Source organism: Perognathus longimembris, chromosome 28 (genome assembly GCF_023159225.1).
Source record: "Perognathus longimembris pacificus isolate PPM17 chromosome 28, ASM2315922v1, whole genome shotgun sequence".
NCBI lineage: Eukaryota > Metazoa > Chordata > Mammalia > Rodentia > Heteromyidae > Perognathus > Perognathus longimembris.
In genome coordinates this window covers 106,075,261-106,092,186 of record NC_063188.1, presented here as the reverse complement: position 1 = coordinate 106,092,186, position 16,926 = coordinate 106,075,261, and the positions used below count along the sequence as shown (strand labels likewise).

Below are 16,926 nucleotides of genomic sequence, written 5' to 3'. Positions count from 1 at the left end.
GTGTGCCACCTCAGGGGAAAATGACTTCTCATTTCTGTCTGCATACCTAAGCATAAATTGCAACTCCAGTAATAAAATGAGAGCTTGGCAAAATAAGCACCTGAGGCTGATGAAAGTAATGCATTTGTCTCGGGGTAGGGGCTGAATGTGAAGCTAAATGTTCTTAGGGAGAGACATGTCAATACTAAATCTTTTCACCCACCTTTGATGGATGTGCTAATCTCAGGTCAGCACAGGCTCACCCTGGCAGTGCACTGTAATCACTTACTTAATAGGCAGCTGGTTTTGACAAATGGGCTATTCCATCCATTTTCAGATTTCTCAGAGATGTATTTCCTTATTGAAAGAATATTTGCGACCTATGGTAAGAGCTCAGTCATGAATTTGTACAACAAAGGAGACGGCAGAAGGGACTAGGTTTTGGGCAATTGTTCTTTGCAGTCGATTCTGTAAAATATTCAAGCTCTGTAGAGAAAAATGAAATAATCTCAGACAACAATTTTTCACTCCATTAGAGCAGAGGTTGGTAAACTACTACCTTAAGACCACATCTTGTTTGTATAAAGTTTTATTGGAACTCAGCCACATTATTTTTTTTGTTTACTTATTATCCATGGCCATCTAGGAGGCAGGGTTGAAGAGTCACAACAAACTGCAAGTGGTCTGAAAAGCGGAAAGGATTTTCCCCTCTGGCTCTTTATAGCACATGTAGCATTGGCAACAAATGGTGTTTATCTCATGGCTTCCACTGGGAGCTACAACAGTAAAAATCAGAGTATATCTGATTTATTGAAGGCTTTTGTGATGTTCAGGTAGATTAAAGGAAGGACATATAAAAAAGGAAAACAAGCAATCTCTGCAAGAAATTTAATAAACGAATACCCTGTTGATAACATCCAAAACTGTGGTATAGCCAGGTATCCGTAGCTTATGCTTATAATCATAATTACTCAGGATGCTGAGCTCTGAGGATCTTGGTTCAAAGATACGTGGGCAGACAAATCCTTGGAACTCTTATCTGTAATTAAAGAGTGAGAAGCTGGAAGCAGAGGCATGGCCCAAGGGGCAGAACACCAGTTCTGAGCAAAAAAATGCCAGGGTGTGATGCCCTAAGGTCAAGCCTAGGAACTGGCAAAAAGCCCCCCAAAACAATACCAAAAACCTGCTGGAATGTATACAAAATGATCAAAACAATGCCCATGCAGGCACAGTATCGATTGCTAAGTGGCTAACGTTCCATCAACCCACAGAGGACCCTTTAGGACTCTGGCGAACACGTTATACCTTAGTGCCAAGGCCTCTTTCCCTGAGAAATGCATGCGAGAGATGAAGAGGGTGGATCCAAAGGGAAGGGAATGAGGCTGGGGACCCTGCTCAGAAACTATCCCCCAAAGTCCCCATGCCCTAGGGCTTAGAATTTGAGGGGAATGACAGGCCAGTACTTAGGCTGATGTTTGTCACAGTGCTTGTCAAAGCTCAGCTGCACTGCGGTTTCCATGGCCTGGATCTTGGGGGCGTTTTTCCCATACAAGATCTTCATCTCAGCCTTGCGCCGCTCACCAGGTTTCTCGGTTGGAGGGTTCACTGTGGGGCGCATGTAGTACAGGCCGTGGTCAGCATTCACATACTCCTGCAGGCGCTCAGCATCCAGCTCCCGCTGCCGCCCTGGGAACAGACACCGACATGAACACCTATGAATGTGCAAACACATCTAGGGCAGGAGAAGGTGTGGTGGGTGTTGCCAACAGCCCCTTACTTCCCTCAGCTTTCCCTTCCCAAGTGGGAAATCAACCAGCTGTGCCGGTTGAGATGCTCCCGGGGCCTGACCTGCAGATTTTAGTATTTGCTTAGTGGTGATGATCGAAATGGCCAAGGTCATACAGAAACCCGTCACCCCAAGCCACCAAATCTCTGAAATGTGTCCTGAAAATACAGGAGGAAAAATGAAACCATCCCTGCCTGGCTTTTTCTCATCATTTGCCCAGCCACGAATGGCAGAAGGCACTTGCTTGCTTTCAAATATCCATCTGGGCCACCAGCATGGAAATAAGAGGCTTTCTGGAATGCTAGCCCAGTGTTGCAAGAAAGCAGTATTCACTACTACAAGTAGAGGAGGAATTCCACATCGGCAACTGGGGCTTGGTTTCTTCACGGGGGGAAGTCAAGCCACCCATCAGCCCAGGTGAAACAGCAAGTACAAATCCTACTTATTGAAGTGGACTCCTGTAATGGAAGAAACAGTTATTAAATTTTTTCCTACTTTTTATTTTTATTTATTTATTTATTTTAATTTTTTTTTGGCCAGTTCTGGACCTTGGACTCAGGGCCTGAGCACTGTCCCTGGCTTCCTTTTGCTCAAGGCTAGCACTCTACCTCTTGAGCCACAGCGCCACTTCTGGCCATTTTCTATATATGTGGTGCTGGGGAATTGAACCCAGGGTTTCATGTATATGAGACAAGCGCTCTTGCCACTAGGCCATATTCCCAGCCCCCTACTTTTTATTTTAACGCAGTGAGTCCCAATATCAAAATTTTCATTCTTAAAGAGCAACATAAAAATGTTAACATTACAAGGCTGCATTCAGGTAACATTGAACCAACTCACAGATTTATTTAGTAAGTGACTCTGTCAGGAGAGAAATTTATAGCAAAAAGAACATTATCTCCAGTGACTATTGCCACCAAGAGAAATGCCACTAGATAAGGAGCGAGATGGTTGTAGGGAATAAAACAATGATATAAATCATCCTTTCCTTGTTGGTCCTCTCTCCAGAAGTCTCTGGAAGGGAACACAGCAGTGAGCTAATCAAGTGTGAAGGGAAAGGTGTTTTTATGGCTCTGCACAGTCGCTCTCATAAATCCTGCTCTTTATAACTACCAGTTTGGAGTTGCAGGAAGGCGTTTTACAAACTTGGAAACATTAAGACTGGATATGGCCACTGCTGTCTTATATCATCGGTACTGAACTTTTACATATGGGAATAATATATAGATCAGCCGAATGACTGCCATACAAAGTAAAGGTCCTCTAGCTATTAACCCACAGAAAAGAATGTTCGATTCCTCATGAGATGCCGAACTAAAGCAAAATACTGGTTTAATATGAAAATAAATGAGACCAACAAGCATTGCTTCTAAATGTTGGATGTTGATCTCCTGTTAAGTTTGAAACAGCAATATTTAAGTTGTTAAGTTCCCCCACCCCCCGTTTGCAGTCAGTTCTGGTGGAATGGTATAGCAGGGATGAATGGGGTCTAAATTAGCCAGAGCAAAGAGTCACTCAGATATTTCGAGGGAGGGAAGGCGGGAGGGAGAGGGAGAAAGAGACAGAGACACAGGAATGGGGGGGGGGGAGGAGCCACCCAAACCTGAAAGCAGGTAGAGAAAGCACCCTCTGGTTGCGCCTGCCCCTTATTTTCTCAAACCCCATGTGTACCTGGGGTGGAAGCCTGGCTTGGGAAGCTCCTTCTTTGGCACATCTCCTTTTTCCTGCCTGTTTCTAGAATGATTCAATTCCTGTTCTTCTGGCGGGACTTTGGAGGAAAGCAGGCTTGCTAGATGTTTACAGAAGCAAGAGGAAAGGCAACCTAGGGCACACACTATTGGGCAGTTATAGCACTTCACAAGATTCCTAGCTGGGCAGTGCAATGGGCTAGTGGCTGAGCCTGGATTGTCCATGAAAGGTAGAATTAGAGAATTACTTCTTACTCAAGAACTCCTCTGAAGGTGTGTCATTCCGTATCAGCACATAGATGCCTTGTGCCGTCCACGAGTAGCCTTGTCTATGTGATGAATGCTTTGGCTCTCTGTTAGTATCTTTGGGAGGGAGGAATTCCACATTCAGGGATGCTGGGTGCTTTAGAGCCTCCTGTCCAGAAAGCAGGGCTGGAGAATGAGGTTCGCACGCCACTGTCCTATCACTCTGGAATCTGTCTCAGGACTGTAGTTGGCTTCACTGTCAGGTTTGGTCACACAACAGTTATTCAATGTCATGTCTAAATTTAAGCATTTATAGGTTTAACAAATCCTGAGATCTTAGCTATCTTAATAGCTAATAGTTCCTTGCTGTTTGAATATGTGGGTTTAGTCTTTTTATTTTTTGTGAGTTTCCTTTTCTTTACAATTTCTGAATTTTATAGTTATGCTTCTTTTTGTTATTCTTTTGCCAAAATCTATCGTATAGATATCAAGTTGGCAAACCAATTTTGTATTGACATCCGTGGCGGTCAAGGAAGCCTGTGCAATGTTGTACCGCACGGCCAGCACTTGCTCACAGGACCGTAGCTCATAAAACTTATAGTGGAGGCGGGGCACCGGTGGCTCAAGGAGCAGGGTGCTACACTTGAGAAAAAGGCTCAAGGACAGTGCCCGGGCCCTCAGTTCATGCCCCAGGATCTGATTAATAAGGACACAGCCTTCTGCCTGTATTTTCTAATAGTACTTCCTTCCCAGTCAGGCTTCCTCAGCAATAGCTAAGGTTCAGCTCTCATCTCCTTTGTGTCACTCAGAGGATTCCAAGGGTCCACGGTTTCCAGCATTGGGATGGTTGTTGTGCAACACTGACTAGGAGGGTGCAAAGCCTGTCAGTGCAGAGGAGCCGGGGGTGGGGTGGGGGAGTGAGAGAAAGCATACCTCACCTTTATCGGCTGCTGTGTCCCTAGCCCCAGGCCACCATGCCTGACTGACACAAAGCAAGTGCACAGGAAGTGGCTGTCCAATGACTGCTTGGACAAAGGCCATACGTTACTTTTTGTAAACAACTCTTTTCCTCGCAGATGCTATTAAAGAAAAATGAGGACAACGGAGGGATAGAGAAACAGATGGTCAAATGTCACATGCTAGCATGGGCAAGGATCCCTTCCTTGTGGTTCCCCAGGGCCTCTCCAACATAAGGGCTTTTTTTGTGTGTGTGTGTGGACTGACGGGATAAAAGAGCAGAGGAGCAGCATAGAAATTAGGATAGAACCCTGTTTGCTTTCATTTAAGTTACTTCACCTCTACTTGATTAAAAATAGAAGACCTTGTTCTAAGGTTTTACTACAAATTTGAGAGCGTTTTAAACCAAATAACCTCAGATTGACTGTGTGTCACAGATACTATATGAGAAGTACATACTGTTGGGAGAATCTAGTAAACCTCAGAATGGAATATACCAGTTAAAAGACCTTCATTTAATCTGTCTTCTATTTATTACTTCTGTCCTTCCTCCCATAGGAAGAAAGAGACCTTTCTCTCCCTGACAGATTTTCTTTCTGTTAATAGGAGGGTTCAGCCAGCCAGGTGGAGAACATCTAACTAAAGCTGTGGAATACTAATATTGCACTTGAGACAAAACAGTTGCCTTGCAAGGACAGTTACATTGTTTCTACTGAAAGGAGCTGTAAGACTCAACTGTTTGTGTGCCTGCATACACACCAGTACTGGGACTTAACTCGGCCTGGGCGCTATCCCTTAGCTTACTCACTCAAGGCTGGTTGATAGTCTATCATTTGAACCACAGCTCCACTTCCAGCTTTTTGGTGGTTAACTGGAGATAAGAGTCTCATAGATTTTTCTACCTGGGATGGCTTCCAACTGTGATCCTCAGATCTCAGTTTCCTGAGTAGCTAGGATTCCAGTTGTGAGTTACCAGCGTCCAGGTGAGTGTCCATACAGAAGGCATTCAAAGGACACTGAGACACAGGGGAAAAGTCATATACAGATGGAGGCAGAGTTCAGATTGATGCTGTCAGTCAAGACATGCAATGAAACATCAGAAGCAGGCCTCTAGAGACTGTGGAGGAAGATGGCCCTGCTGATACCTTGAGTTCAGTCCTGTAGAAGTAGGATAGAAGTTCTATTATTTTTCAAATTAAATTTGCAGTACTTTGCCACAGGAATCCTAGGAAATGAATACAAAGATTAATATGCACCTAAGATTAAAACAAGGAAAGCAGTAAAAACTTTACTGGCTTCCACTGAAGTTTAGGCTACATATTCTGTTTTTGATTTTATGCATTTTTTGCTTGTCTTGGAGCTTGAACTCAGGGCCTGAGTGCTGTCTCTGAGCTTCATTTGCTGAAGTCAAGCACTCTACCCCTTGAGCCACAGTTCTACTTCTGGCTTTTTTGTGGGTAATTTATTGAAGATAAGAGTCTCACAAACTTTTCTGCCTGGGCTGGCTTTGAACGATGATCCTCATATCTCAAACCTCCTCGGTAGCTAGGAATAAAGGGGTGAGCCAATGGTGCTCTGGTTTATACACACATTTTGTCAATTATGTTGCAATAAGGCCAGGGACTATGAAAAGTCACAGACAGGGGCCAAACATTTTCATATCACTTATCAGATAAAGGATTGTTCTCCAAATCATTGCACATCATCTCTCCTTGATCTCTGCTAGGCCTGCTCTAGGTGGAAGGGATTCTGTGGTAAATAAAGTATAGTCATTATGGGTATATATAGTCTTGACCTTTTATAAATCAACATGATATTACCAAAGTAGACTTATAATTCATAAATAAAAATAAATCATAGGAAGTTACTAAGACTTAAAAAAATCTTACATAGCAAAAAAACATTCATTTAGTATTCCACAGATAATTAGTCCAAAGGCAAAACACTGAGGAACAGAGTGATAGATAATGAGTGTTAAGAATGTCATTCCCTGCCACTTTCTAGGATCAAACATGCCTTTCTGATGAGATTAGTTATTATGTTGCCAAAATTACTGATCACAGGATAACCCAGGGAAAACACAGACTTGATTACTTGAGATTGCCTCAGATCTGGCTTGTCAGCAATATATCAGAACACAGGTGTTTGCAGCAGAACTGGAGCCATTTTCGATGGGTCTCTTCATCCTGTGCCCTTTGTTCCAAGACAACTCTGAAGTTCACAGACATTTTCACTATTAAAGAAAAATGCGTTGATACAATTCCCTTCCACGTCTACTGTCGCAGTGACTGGTTTTATGCTCTTTTTAACATGTGAACTAGATAAAACAAATGTCCAGATTGAGACTATGCTCAATAAGTGTAATTCCATACTTCAACTCCACTGTCTAAAAACAGCTCAGGAGTCTAGTACCAGTGACTCACACCTGTAATCTTAGCTACTCAGGAGGCTAAGGTCTGAGGCTAAGGTCAGCTTAAAGCCAGCATGGGCAGGAAAGACTAAAAGACTCATCTCCAATTCACCACCCAAAAGCTGGAAATGGATCTGTGGCTTAACCGGTGGAGCACTAGCCTTGGGCAGAAGAAGCTAAGGGATAGTACTCAGGCCCTGATTTCAAGCCCCAGCACTGGCACCAAAAGAAAAAAAAGAATCTTGTTTTGTAATTGAAGATAAAAAGGTCTTTATTGAAATTCTTTAACCAACAGTGCAGAACCAAATAGAAAAGCTGTAAGTGCCCGGAATTTCATTATTCTGCTTAGGTTCACACTGATCCCTACGCTGAAGGGAGCAATTTAAGATGTGGGAGCTCTCTGCACTGCCTTCTTAAAACATGGCAAGAGAAACCCAGAAATCGCAGGGAGAGGTCCTGGCAGAGGAAGAAGCACAGGAAGTGGATAGAGTCAGGCAGACATGACTTGAATCCTAACAGCAAATGACTACTGTGTCATTAACCAACTCAGGTGGCTTTCCTCATTTGTAAAAGGGATTCAATATCTTGAAAGCCATAGTATAGAGACTGCATACCCATACATACACATATAATATACAGATACATAGTATAGATTAGAGACATACATACTGCATCTGGTGAAGGAAATAACTTTGGTAAATAGTATAAGAATTAGGATAAGTTTTTTTTCAGAGCTAAAATAATCCTTCATAAAACAACTCTAGGAACTAATATAGTTGAGGTGTAACACATAATGAGAGCTTTTCAAAACTCAGGACTGGATATAGAATGTAGTTACCTGTGTCCAAAGAAAGAGTTACACAAATTATTTTGTGTATTTAGATTGAGAAAAAAGGCAAAGAGAAATCGAGGCAAGGAAAGGAAGCCCAAGGACAGGCCTGAACTTACGCCGCTCTTCCCTGTGCCTTTCAGTCTCTGCAAAATACTGGCGGAGTTCATCAGTGATTTCCATATTGCTCAGGTCACACACTATCCCACCTTCAGACTCTGTCTCCATCTGCTCTTCTTCTTCAAACCAACTTTGGTCTTCACTTGTAGAAGCCTGGGTCTGATTTCCATCATATGCAGGTTGCACAGACCTTCCCAAATGTGAATAACTGCAGTATGAGTCCTGACAGGCCATGTAGTAATCATATAAGACCTGAGGAGAGTTAACCCAAAAGCTGTGGGGAAGCGCTGTGGGAGGGAAGTACCACAGGGACCGGAAATAGGATTCCATAGCCTTCCTATAGGCCTTCCGGTGGCTTCGCATCCAAGACATTGCTTGATGGTAATGTTCCCAGTATCTTGCATATGCTGGATGTGAATACCAAGATATGGGGACTCTGGATGTTGATGCCTACAAAACAAGGGAAAGGTATGCTAGAAACCAGATTATCCTCAGAAGAAATTGACTAGGTTACAAAGTATTTACTGAGTATCTACTAAATAACTACTCTACACAGGGAGAATGTTCCTGCATCAAACAGGTTTGCTAGATCTGTACCTACAACAGAACCCATCATCTCTGTGTATTTGTATAAATTTTAGGGACCTACAGAATTATTTTTAGGTTATGGATCCTTACAGTGCAATGACAGTATTGAATAATGAACATTTCTAGGAAAGATGGAAGGCAAGATATAAGACCCATCATTTATCATCTTGGCCATATTTCCTAGTTCCAAGTTAGAAATGGCTTTCCAAATATAACCAATGACCATGATAATCTTTGCTTCTTCTATTACCTGTTAGGCTCAGTCCAGTGTGTAATACGTGAGTCAAGAGTTGTCTAGAAATATACTAGATGGTTCTTCTACTTTTCTGATATGCAGTTTGAGAATCCCTTAGCAGAAGCATTTCAGATTTTGGTGTTTTGTGGACTGTAAAATCTGTGCATAGATTTTACAGACTGAACATTGATAATCTGAAAATCCACAATCTGAAAACTTTGAAGCATCATGTTGGTGCTCAAAGGTTTATTTCAGAGCTTTTAGGATTTTTGATACTCTATACCTATTTCTTTGATCTCTATCACACAACAAGAATATCAAGTTATTTTTTTCTTTGTGGTACTACAAATTGAGACTCACACCTAGGGCCTTGGCAAGTGCTCTAGCACTGAGCTATACTCTCATCAAGAATTCAAAGACTAATTTTCATAGACTTAAAAAAACTAGTAAGAATTTAAAGACTATTTGTTAACTCATGAGAAAATAAGGTCATCTTACCATTGCTTCCATCAGACTGGGACAGTCCAAGTGGGCACTGAAATCAGAAAAAAACAGCCAGTGTGAACATCAATCTGATAAGTACAGCTGTGGACCGTTCATGGCTGTGTTGTGGTTTGCAAAGCAGCTAGCTCCTGAAAGGCTGCTTGCCACCAGCATGTTCTCAAACTTCACACAAATTGCTATCCATTTGTGGAAAGAAAAGGAGATCTCCTTAGGCATGATTAAGTGGCCAAATGGCTTGCATGGTTTTGCATTCAATTAGCTGTCACATTTATGAAAATAATGATAGGAATACTTAGTAGTCTGTATGCATATACAAATTAAGTGTATACAGAACATGAACTAAAATTTGATAGTGATTATTTACCACTCCTTAGCAGGATGATGTGTACTTACGATAGCCCTGGGTTCTTCTGAGCCTTCAGAAGAATCTGTCTTTCCAACAGAACGGAAATCTCTGCAAGATCTTGCCCTAGCTTTCTGACTGCAGAAGCATCTTCAAACAAGACATCTGTCCAGCCTCACGTGGGCTTGGTTGAGACTGTAAGCCTCCCAATTGGGTCTTGTTTCGGTTTTGGCCTGCAAGTGATGCCAGTGTTTCTTTTAAAACAACCATGAATCACTGGAGTCTCCAGGGTACCTTGGAGACTGCTTTTGCCAAATGCCATCACTTTGCCATGACCACTCTTCTCTCTTCCTCACTATTTGTCATGATTTGCTCATTTACTGAGTAAAAGATCTAAAGGTAAAGTTCAATCTGGTGCTGTACATTTTTAAATCACCTATTTAAAATAGAATTGACCTCCCCATGCAGGGGTTCAGTTATTAAATACCTGGCTACACTAGAATGTACTAAATGCATGTGCATTTAAGCTTCTGTAAGATAAAAACCATTAACAACAAAACCTTAGGTTTTAAAACTCTGGAAATGAGAGACTGAAGGAGTCTTCATTTTTGCATTTCACTTTAACTAGAGGGTTGAATTAAAACAAAACAAAACTCCTCCAAATCTTACTAAATAAATTAGAGTAACTTTGTAATCTCTATAAAATGCTTTGATATGGTTATGCTAAAAACTGAGATCTTAAATTCACTAGTTGTATCTTTTGAGATTTAGCCTAAAGAGAACCATTCATAACTTGTCATATATAACAAGCTTCCAAACAGGCTATTTCTAGGAGCGCTGACATACCCAATGTATCCCATTCACCATCCAAAACTCAGGAATGCACACAGGCATTGACTATAAACTAGAAAGTAGTTAGCAAATGTAGTAGAAGTATAAACTGAGTTCATATTACTTTCTGTCTATAATTTACAAGTTTTAGGTATGAGCAATTACCTGAAAACCCAACTAATGTCTATGTGCTTTATAGGCTATGAAAGAAATATAAAATAGTCAATTATTGGGTGTCTTACCATTCAGAGAAACAAAACGAACATAAACGGATTATGATAGAAATCTCTTCAGGGTTGAGTACTAAATCGTAAGTGAAAGCCTGTAAGTGGCTGATTCAATAGGGGCAGGTTTTGTCTTTCTAATAGTGAAATCTAAGTAGCTTTTTGAGGAGCTTGAAGCACATAATTACATTAAAGTGAACTCAAGATGTGTATTTATCAAATCTGTTTCATAGGTTAGCAAGTAGCACAAAAATTAAATTAGAAAAGTCTAGAAGACATCTGTGTGCTTTCAGAAAATTAAGAGTTTTGAATCCCAGGAGGATTATGGCACAAACCCGTGAAGCCCAGCGTTAGGGAAGCAGAGGTAGGAGGATCATGAGTTTGAGGGCAGCCTGGGTTACAAAGAAAGGGTGCCTCATAAAATGAAACGTTTAATTTAGACTTCTTTCAATGCTTCATACGACATTTAAAACCAGGCCAATTGTCATGAATTGAGAATTTTGATAGGCTCACATTGAACAAATTCTGTTCTTTTTTTCTTTTGGTGCCAGTTTTGGGACTTGAGCTCAGTGCCTGGATGCTGCCCCCTTTATGCTCAAGGCTAGAGTTCTACCACTTAAACCACAGCTCCATTCTGGCTTTTTGCTGGATGAGTCTCTTTAGCTTCAAACCTCAACCCTGAGATCTTAGCCTCCTGAGTAGCTAAGATTACAGGCATGAGCCACAGGAGCCCAGAGGTGCCATGATTTCTGACTGGGACCCTGCTCCCTGCCATTGCTAGACAGGACATAAGAACACAAAGCAGTGGGCTGGGGATATAGCCTAGTGGCAAGAGTGCCTGCCTCGGATACACGAGGCCCTAGGTTCGATTCCCCAGCACCACATATACAGAAAACGGCCAGAAGCGGCGCTGTGGCTCAAGTGGCGGAGTGCTAGCCTTGAGCGGGAAGAAGCCAGGGACAGTGCTCAGGCCCAGAGTCCAAGGCCCAGGACTGGCCAAAAAAAAAAAAAAAAAAAAAAAGAACACAAAGCAGGATGGAGGTCTGAGGACCTATGACTCAGAAGGAATAGATTCTTTCCTGCTAAGTGACCAGTTCATCAGTTCATATCAGTTAGCATCACAGGTAAGAAAATCCCTGCTGAAAATAGGTCCTTTCTAAAAGCTGGCTATTTTTTTTTCCCATGTAAAGACCTTTAGACCTAGTAAAAAATGCCTGGGATTCTGTAAACGTTAAAAGCCCAAAAAACTCAGCACCAAGAAAGAGGTAACAGGGGGCATGGGGCCAAGGGGAAAGGGGAGAGTAAAGGTGGGAGGAGGGAAGGATGTACTCAAGAGTTTATTTTATATACCACAAAATAAAAAAAAGGGAAGGAATGGGTGGAAAGGGGGTGATATCCATCAAGATGCATTGTATTCATGCACGACTTTGTTAAATGGAACCTCTGTACAACTAAAGAGAAAATATTTTTATAAAAGAGAAACAAGCTAAAACAAACAAACAATTCTAGGCACTTCAACAACATTGGGTATGGCAGGTTTCAAAGCCTTTTCCACAGGGCTTTCATTTGAATCGCTTCTTCTCCACCTCCCTAGGAACTTTTCCTTTTATGGCGCAAGGCTTCACAGACTGAACAACTTGGCTCCTAATGGGATGGCAGAACTGAGAGAAAAGGGATTGGCAATGTCAGGGAAAACCGGATCCAAGCTCTACAAGCTGGGCAGCCTTCCCCAGGGAGCACAATGGCATCATGGTCACTACCCAGCTGAGCCCGGGGAGTAACAGAGACGATTCATTGTCCTTGCTAAAGGAGGAAGGAAAAAAACACGGTTGAGGTCATTCACTAAACACTGCTAAGGCCTACAGACGGGACAGAGCCCCAGTCTTGAATGATGTATTTTCCCATCTAGCCACACTAAAACATGCATTTATTTGGCAGAGAATCTGCTTATTCTGGGAGGTGTATTTTTAAATGTATGAATACAGATGTAATTTTCAGTGAATAATATGTGACTACTTCTATTACATTACTAAAAAAATTCTACACATAAGTAATATGGCTTTACTGAAAAAGCAGTGTCACCACACTTATTTTTATTACATACATACACACACACATTTACATTTGACCTTCTCATGGCCTTGTGTTCTCACCGTTTGCCTGTTCACAGCTGGTGCTTTACTTCTTGGGCCATGCCACCAGCTTGGATTTTTCTTAATTAACTAATTAGAGACAGAGTGAGACTTTTCTGTCCAGGCTGGCTTTGAACCATGACCCTCTAGGTCTTAGACTTCTGTGTAACTAGAATTACAGGCACGAGCCACAGGCATCCAAATGTCTGGGCACTGTCCCTGAGTTTCTTTTGCTATGGGCTAGCGTTCTACCACTTAAGCCACAGCTCCACTCCAGGCTTTTCTTGGAGGTAGTTTATTGGAAATAAGAGTCTTCTGGGCTTTCCTGCCTAGGAGGGCTTCAAACTGTGATTCTTAGATCTTAAGCTACCTGAGCAGCTAGGATTATAGGTGTAAGCCACCAGCATCTGGCTCCTATTGATAGTCTTATAAAAATAGGACCTACAAACATGTCTTGACGAGCAGGTTAGTAAAATAAAAATACAAATCCTGGCCCCCCCTTTTCTGCCAGTCCTGGGACTTGAACTCTGGGCCCGAGCACTGTCCCTGTCTTCTTTTTGCTCAAGGTTAGCACTCTACCACTTGGCCACAGCTCCACTTCTGGCATTTTTTGTTTATATAGTGCTGAGGAATTGAACCCAGGGCTTCGTACACGCTAGACAAGCACTCTACCACTAAGCCACATTAATTATTTTTTTCCTTTCTAGCTTATATGTCTTGTCTATAGAAATCTGAAAACTAAATATATGAAAACTTATCTTCTTGAAAGTCAATCATCAACTCAGTTACTATGGCTAAACTTTTGAAAGACAAACCTTTTCTATAAAGGTTCCAATGGATTTGGCTCTCTGAGCCAGCTATACTATTCTGAGGGCCTTAATCAGGTCTTCAAATTCACTGCTTCAAAGTCAAATGGTGTCTGCAACAAAATAAACCAAGACATGGTGAGAAATCTGACTTTACATGAATTGGGTCATATGTGATTCTAGGCAATGTCTGTACATGCAATGCTAAATCTCAGTAAATACGCCCTTTGAAAATATAAACAGTGGCAAGACATTTAGTTATGGAAAACTAATAAAATGGAGACACTGGAGAGCACAGCTTCTTGCCTACATTCTCAGGCAAGCTGTGCTGCCACCCTTAGCTGCCTGTTGGGCTGGCAAACATACCCAGCTTGGTGTTTTCTTGGGCTCCCTCCTGTGGTTCTGTATGATCCCTGCTTAGTGATTTGGGCATAAAGATTGCCTAAGTATGAAAAGCCTTCCCCTACCCACAGGTGTCCATCTTTCTATAGATACAGGCCTACTATAAGTACAAATGCTACTATGTTTAGAAGACCTGACCCTTCCCATCTGTAACAGCCAGCTTTAAAGCTAAAGGGTGACTTCCTTTTCCTTCTTTCAAGAGCAAGCCCCAGTTTGTTCTCTTCTGCAGTAAGTACTGTCACAAACAAAGCATTAGCATGGGGAAGGAGACTGAAAAGATGTATTTAACAATTCTCTTTTTCCATCCATACCAAAGACATCCCATCCACAGAAGGGCATTGTTTAATCTGTCAGTAAGGGTGATTAATTTGCAAGTTCACAGAGTCTCTATATAACTAGCCTTAGAGTCAGAAGTGAACCAGGAAGCAGTGACCTCTGACATGATTATATTGGCTAAAGGGAAACAGAAAACTGGGATAAATGATAATGACACAATGGAAATACAGTTCAATACAACAACAAAAAATCCAGATTAAGTTGGTTTTACTTCACGCTTATCAGTCATGTAGCAAAACCTGGAGTGACCATAATGGAATAAGAGCAGAATTAACAGGTATTACAAAGTAAGGACATACCAGGAAAAACTGTGGCTAATTTAAGTGGTTAAGATTACTTTCATATTTTCAGAGTCTTAATGGTTTTTCCTCGCACGTTAATCTCTGTTTTCTGATACAGGACTCATACTCTAACCCAGCTGGGCACTTAATTACAACTTGTTCCTTGTAATTTTCTCATTATCCTTCAAGTATAAAAATAATAGCTATTAACTCCTGCCCCTGGATGCTACTGAGGTTGTTATAACCTCATAACATTCTTTCCTTCAAATCACTGAGGAACTATTAACTCAAGTAACTGACTATAAGGCCCCAAATCTTTTCACGAAGCAACTTTTAAAATAAATCAGTATGCTTTCAAGGTATTTTTAATTCATCTAGCCTTTAATCAACTATAGCTATATTCTTTAGCAACTGTTCTATGGATGGATTTCCTAATGGAGAGAAGTAGTTCGGTACCTAGTTTGTAAACTCAATTATTGTCCAATTTCCTCCCAGTCTCCTTACCTTCTTTTGACACACTGGATCTTAAGAAACATCAAATGATCCTTTACCACCTGTAAAACAATTTCGGAATGAAAATTTCTCCCTTAAATTTTATAGTGTGTACTTGTTCCCAGCACAACAGTGAACATACATGCGGGGATGATCCACTACTTTTACTGTGAACGTGCCTTCAGTTAGCCTTATCTAAAGATAGCAAGAATATGTCTTTAAAACATATAGTTTCTGAGTCAGGTACATTGGAAAATGCCTGTAATCCCAGTGCTATGGAGGGCTAGAATCCACCCTAGGCAACAAGGGAGATCAAGGCTAGCTTTAGTTACATAGGGAGACCCTGAGTCAAATAACCAAGGGTTAGGGATGTAGCTCAGCAGTAGAAAACTTGCATAATATGCACAGGCCCTGGTTTCGCTCCCCAGTACCAAGAAAAGAAAAATATGTTTGTATGGATATATGTATACGCCACCCCAAAAAGGCTGTCGCTCTGAGAAATACTAGTAAAACTTGTATTTTTAAAGATCATGAACAGTCCCATAATTCACAGCAGTTACATAAAATATCCCTACAAGCCTTCCTTGTGTTCTTCATTTTTAGTTTAAAAATTCCAAGCAATGTTTAGGATGAGAAACAGCTGGCTCAAGAGCCTAGCTGGTGAAACAACTTTTCTAGCCATTTCTGCAGCGATCCCACGTTGTAAAGGGGATTCCCGCTTAAAACAACTCGGATCTCCCACAAAGGTCAAAGTGCAAGGGGAAAGAAAGAAAACCTCCGTGAGTTTCCAGTAGACAGGCCTTAGGCATTCGTCCAAGAACGCATCCCATTCGGACACTGGGCTGGATTGTCACAGAACGCGAATCTTTACCACGGCAACGTGACAGCCTGGACACCGATCTCCCGGCCCCGAGCAAGCCCCCCGCGCTGCCAGCTTCCTCCTTCCGCAGACAAACGCAGCCCTCCCCCAAGTCACCTCAAGGCTATGCAGCTTGCAGATACCAGGCGGTGGCTGGGCCAGGAGCCTACTTGCCAGTTTGGGGAGACACAAGAGCTACAGAGAGACGTTAAGACCACGTTGCTGAGCAACTACAAAGCATCCTGCCCGTTCGGAGCCACGCGGGGGACCCTGCCGTGCCGGAAGTCCCGCCCACGCCTCCTCCGTCACGTCCGCACCCAGGGCTACAGCTTACTGGAGGGCGGGCTTAGTCTGGGAACCTGGCTGGGTGGGAATGGAGCTCGAGAAAGGAGTTCGTAGTGTCATGCGGGAGACAGCTGAGTGCTGGCCCTGGGGCGAGAGCGCGACCGGAGATGTTGGGAAAGACAAACCAGGCAGGCTTAGACTGATGGTGAATAGGTTTCAAATAGAGCAGTTCCTGGAATAAGTAAAAAAATATGTGTTAACTTAGTTTGGCTGTTGTGACCCAGTCTTTATGAAGACTGCCTGGACACTCTTGGCACTCCAGCCTTTAACAAATGTCTTTCTGTCTCACCACAGTGTGGGTGTCAGGAAGCCAGACGTGGCAGGTAGCTCTAGGAGACCCAAGACTCACTCTCCAGCCCCCTCCCTGCCTTTGACTCACTTGGTCCGAGTTGGCATGCCTCTACACCTTTCTTCTAGCGTGTGCTCTTTCCTCTAGTGCTGTGTCCTCATCTGAGGGTCTCCAGCTTTCTTTACATTTGAGGCAGGATCATTCTGTGGTCTGAGGGTTGTTCGGTGTATAAGATGATCAGCAT

The 16,926-nt window shown here is 42.3% G+C and overlaps 1 protein-coding gene across 2 annotated transcripts; it reads right to left on the bottom strand.

Moving 5' to 3' along the window:
• Window positions 1-853: 853 nt before the first annotated feature.
• Gemin8 (gem nuclear organelle associated protein 8) lies at window positions 854-16,317 on the bottom strand. 2 transcript variants are annotated; one of them, XM_048336492.1, is made up of 5 exons: window positions 16,166-16,317; window positions 15,202-15,251; window positions 9,337-9,373; window positions 8,015-8,465; window positions 854-1,665 (listed from the first exon to the last, which is right to left on the bottom strand). In XM_048336492.1, exons 2-5 carry the CDS (start codon window positions 15,231-15,233, stop codon window positions 1,412-1,414), a joined length of 774 nt encoding a protein of 257 aa, XP_048192449.1. In that variant the 5' UTR covers window positions 15,234-15,251; window positions 16,166-16,317; the 3' UTR covers window positions 854-1,411. The 2 variants fall into 2 exon arrangements, with proteins under 2 accessions (XP_048192449.1, XP_048192450.1); XM_048336493.1 differs by lacking the exon at window positions 16,166-16,317 and adding an exon at window positions 15,965-16,150.
• Between the last annotated feature and the right edge of the window lie 609 nt (window positions 16,318-16,926).